Source organism: Stenella coeruleoalba, assembly GCF_951394435.1.
Source record: "Stenella coeruleoalba genome assembly, chromosome: 13".
In the NCBI taxonomy this organism is placed as follows: Eukaryota; Metazoa; Chordata; class Mammalia; order Artiodactyla; family Delphinidae; genus Stenella; species Stenella coeruleoalba.
The window spans coordinates 45,596,603-45,600,196 of NC_137159.1; the positions used below are offsets into that span (position 1 = coordinate 45,596,603).

General features: G+C 44.3%; 1 protein-coding gene across 1 annotated transcript; it reads left to right on the top strand.

Moving 5' to 3' along the window:
• Window positions 1-424: 424 nt before the first annotated feature.
• GPR75 (G protein-coupled receptor 75) lies at window positions 425-3,594 on the top strand (the record flags this gene model as incomplete). The annotated part of the gene is made up of 1 exon (XM_079940626.1): window positions 425-3,594. The coding sequence occupies one exon, from the start codon at window positions 425-427 to the stop codon at window positions 2,045-2,047; it is 1,623 nt and encodes a 540-aa protein (XP_079796752.1). The 3' UTR covers window positions 2,048-3,594.

Sequence of the window (3,594 nt, forward strand, 5' to 3'; positions counted from 1 at the left end):
GCAGAGTTTCCGAAGGTAACATCTGCACACCCATCCTTCAATCACAATCTCAAGGGGTGAGGCCCAGGAATCTGTTTTTTGTTTAACCCACTCTCCAGATGATGCTTAACCTAGTTTGAAAACCACTGTGTCATAAAACCTGAAATCAGCTGGATGAATGTATTTTGAGGTCTTTGTGTCTTTCCTGTGTGGGGCTTTGCAAGGAGAAATGCTTTCTAGGCACTGGGTCAGAGCTGAAAAAGTCTAGTGCTTTTGTAAAAGATCATGAGGTCACTCTTCTTTCTCCATTAATTCCTTTCTGTTTCTGGGTATGCATTTTTGTGCACAGGCTTTTCTGCCTTGGGCCTCTTTTGTCAAATATCGCTCATCTGTGAGTTGAGGCCCTGACTCCCTTCACACAGAAGGAAGTCATCTCTCTCTGAAGATGAACTCAACAGACCTCCCTCAGGATGCTCCCAACACTACCCTGCTACATGTGCCTCACTCCCAGGGAGAAAACAGCACTGCTGTCCAGGAAGACCTCCAGGACCTCATCCACACGGCCACCTTGGTGAGCTGTACCTTTCTGCTCGCAATCATCTTCTGCCTGGGCTCTTACGGCAACTTCATTGTCTTCTTGTCCTTCTTTGATCCGGCCTTCAGGAAATTCAGAACCAACTTTGATTTCATGGTCCTGAACCTGTCCTTCTGTGACCTTTTCATTTGTGGCGTGACGGCCCCCATGTTCACCTTCGTGTTGTTCTTCAGTTCAGCCAGCGGCATACCAGATGCTTTCTGCTTCACCTTCCACCTCACCAGCTCCGGCTTCATCATCATGTCCCTCAAGACAGTGGCGGTGATTGCCCTGCACCGGCTCCGCATGGTGTTGGGGAAGCAGCCAAACCGCACGGCCTCCTTTCTCTGCACTTTGCTCCTCACTCTGCTCCTCTGGGCCACCAGTTTCACACTCGCCACCTTGGCCACCCTGAAAACCAGCAAGTCCCACCTCTGCCTTCCCATGTCCAGTCTGATTGCCCGAGAAGGGAAAGCCATCCTGTCTCTCTATGTGGTCGATTTCACCTTTTGTGTTGCTGTGGTCTCTGTGTCTTACATCATGATTGCTCAGACCTTGCGGAAAAATGCTCAAGTCAGAAAGTGCCCCCCTGTGATCACAGTTGATGCTTCCAGACCACAGCCTTTCATGGGGGCCCCTGTGAAGGGAGGTGGAGATCCTATCCAGTGTACCATGCCAGCTCTTTACAGGAACCAGAATTACAATAAACTGCAGCACGTTCAGACCCACGGATACACCAAGAGTCCCAACCAGCTGGCAACCCCTGCGGCCAGCCGGCTCCAGCTGGTGTCGGCTGTCAATCTCTCCACGGCTAAGGATTCCAAGGCGGTGGTCACCTGTGTGATCATTGTGCTGTCGGTCCTGGTGTGCTGCCTTCCACTGGGAATCTCCTTGGTGCAGGTGGTTCTGTCCAGCAATGGGAGCTTCATCCTTTACCAGTTTGAACTGTTTGGTTTTACGCTTGTATTTTTCAAGTCAGGATTAAACCCTTTTATATATTCTCGGAACAGTGCAGGGCTGAGAAGGAAAGTACTGTGGTGTCTGCAGTACATAGGCCTGGGTTTTTTCTGCTGCAAACAGAAGACTCGACTTCGAGCCATGGGAAAGGGAAACCTCGAAGTCAACAGAAACAAATCCTCCCATCATGAAACAAACTCTGCCTACATGTTGTCTCCAAAGCCCCAGAAGAAATTTGTGGACCAGGCCTGTGGCCCAAGTCATTCGAAGGAAAGTGTGGTCAGTCCCAAGATGTCTGCTGGACATCAACACTATGGTCAGAGCAGCTCAACCCCCATCAACACTCGGATTGAGCCGTACTACAGTATCTATAACAGCAGCCCGTCCCAGGAAGAGAGCATCCCACATAACTTACAGCCAGTAAATTCTTTTGGATTTGCCAGTTCATATATTGCCATGCATTATCACACCACTAATGATTTAATGCAAGAGTATGATAGCACTTCAGCCAGGCAGATTCCAGTCCCCTCTGTTTAGAGTCATGGAGGCTAGAGAATCTTATGTAAATGTTTTTGTTTCTGATACTAATTGATTTTTTTAAATTCTGTGAGACCAGAGGTACATCAAAACTTAAAGACCTAGACAGTTGACACTAATGACTCCCTTTTGTCTGAAGTATTAGCATCTATTCGTTTGCTTTGCAGTTTCTTGATGTTTTAAGAGTTGATGTAAAAGTTTATTATTTTACACCTGACCTGTGCTCCAATCTTTTGTACTAAACTTTTAAATAGATGCCAGGGAATGATCATGCTACTGTATTAAAGTAGGGAATGAACTGATTATGGTCATTTGAGTCAATGTTATGGTTCTTTGAAGTAAGTATGAGCTGGAATTTTTAAAGAACGTGAAGGTATCATCTTTACTGAGGCATTATTTTTATTAACTGAATTATAAATTTTGACTCTTTGAAGTGTTGAATTGGGATCAATATACTTTTTTTGGTTGCAGGCTTACTGGAATAAATAACACATTGTTAAAGCAGAAAATCAGAAATGTATTATCTATAACTATTTTTACCAAAAATACACGAGCATTAGTTACTTTCTTTTCATAAGACAGCCGACTAAGAATAGGGTATTAAGATTATTACCATTTGTAATTGTAGACATTATTATTTTGTGTCAGCTGAGTAGCTGTATAGTTCTTTTAAAAAGAAGTCTGGGACTTCCCTGGTGGCGCAGTGGTTGAGAGTCCGCCTGCCGATGCAGGGGACGCGGGTTCGTGCCCCGGTCCGGGAGGATCCCACATGCCGTGGGGCAGTTGGGCCCGTGGGCCATGGCCGCTGAGCCTGCGCGTCCGGAGCCTGTGCTCCGCGATGGGAGAGGCCACAGCAGTGAGAGGCTCGCGTACCGCAGAAGTCTGTTTTTTCTTGCTAAAAATGAATTATTCTATTTCAGAATGATCTTACCCAAGAAACCTAGTGAGGAGGACTGCATCTGTAGTAGAGGGGTGCTCTCCCTGGGGTAGTAGGCACTAACGGTGGTCATCTCATCAGGGTGCTGTTATGTGGGAAGCAGGCTAGACTGTTGTGTGTAGACTCTTGTATGTACAAGAAGGCATAAGGATGAGATGGGGGTGTTTCGATCTATGCTTTCCTTCTGTGTGAGAATGATTTGTTAACAACCTGACGAAGACTATCTTAAGTAACTATTTAGAAAAATTTTTTGGTCTTTGTTTATATATTACCATGGTAGAAAAATTCTTAAGATGATCTGTTTTCAAACTAATTGTGTTATTTCTCTCCCATGAATCTTAAACTGGAAATGGGCAATAAGGCAAAATAGATTAAGTATTTCTACACTTAAACTAATTTTATTATATACTCTGTGATTCCTAGCGTAACTACTGTAAACTTATATTTTTATGTAAAAATGTTTTCATTATACAGTTGGCATTTGAACTCAATACAATTTTGGAACTATAACTTCTAGACAAGATGAGCATCAAGATACAAAACCTATCTTTATAAATTGTTATATTCAAGAACAGTTATTGCAGATTGGAAGGTACTTTGTCCCTTGGAT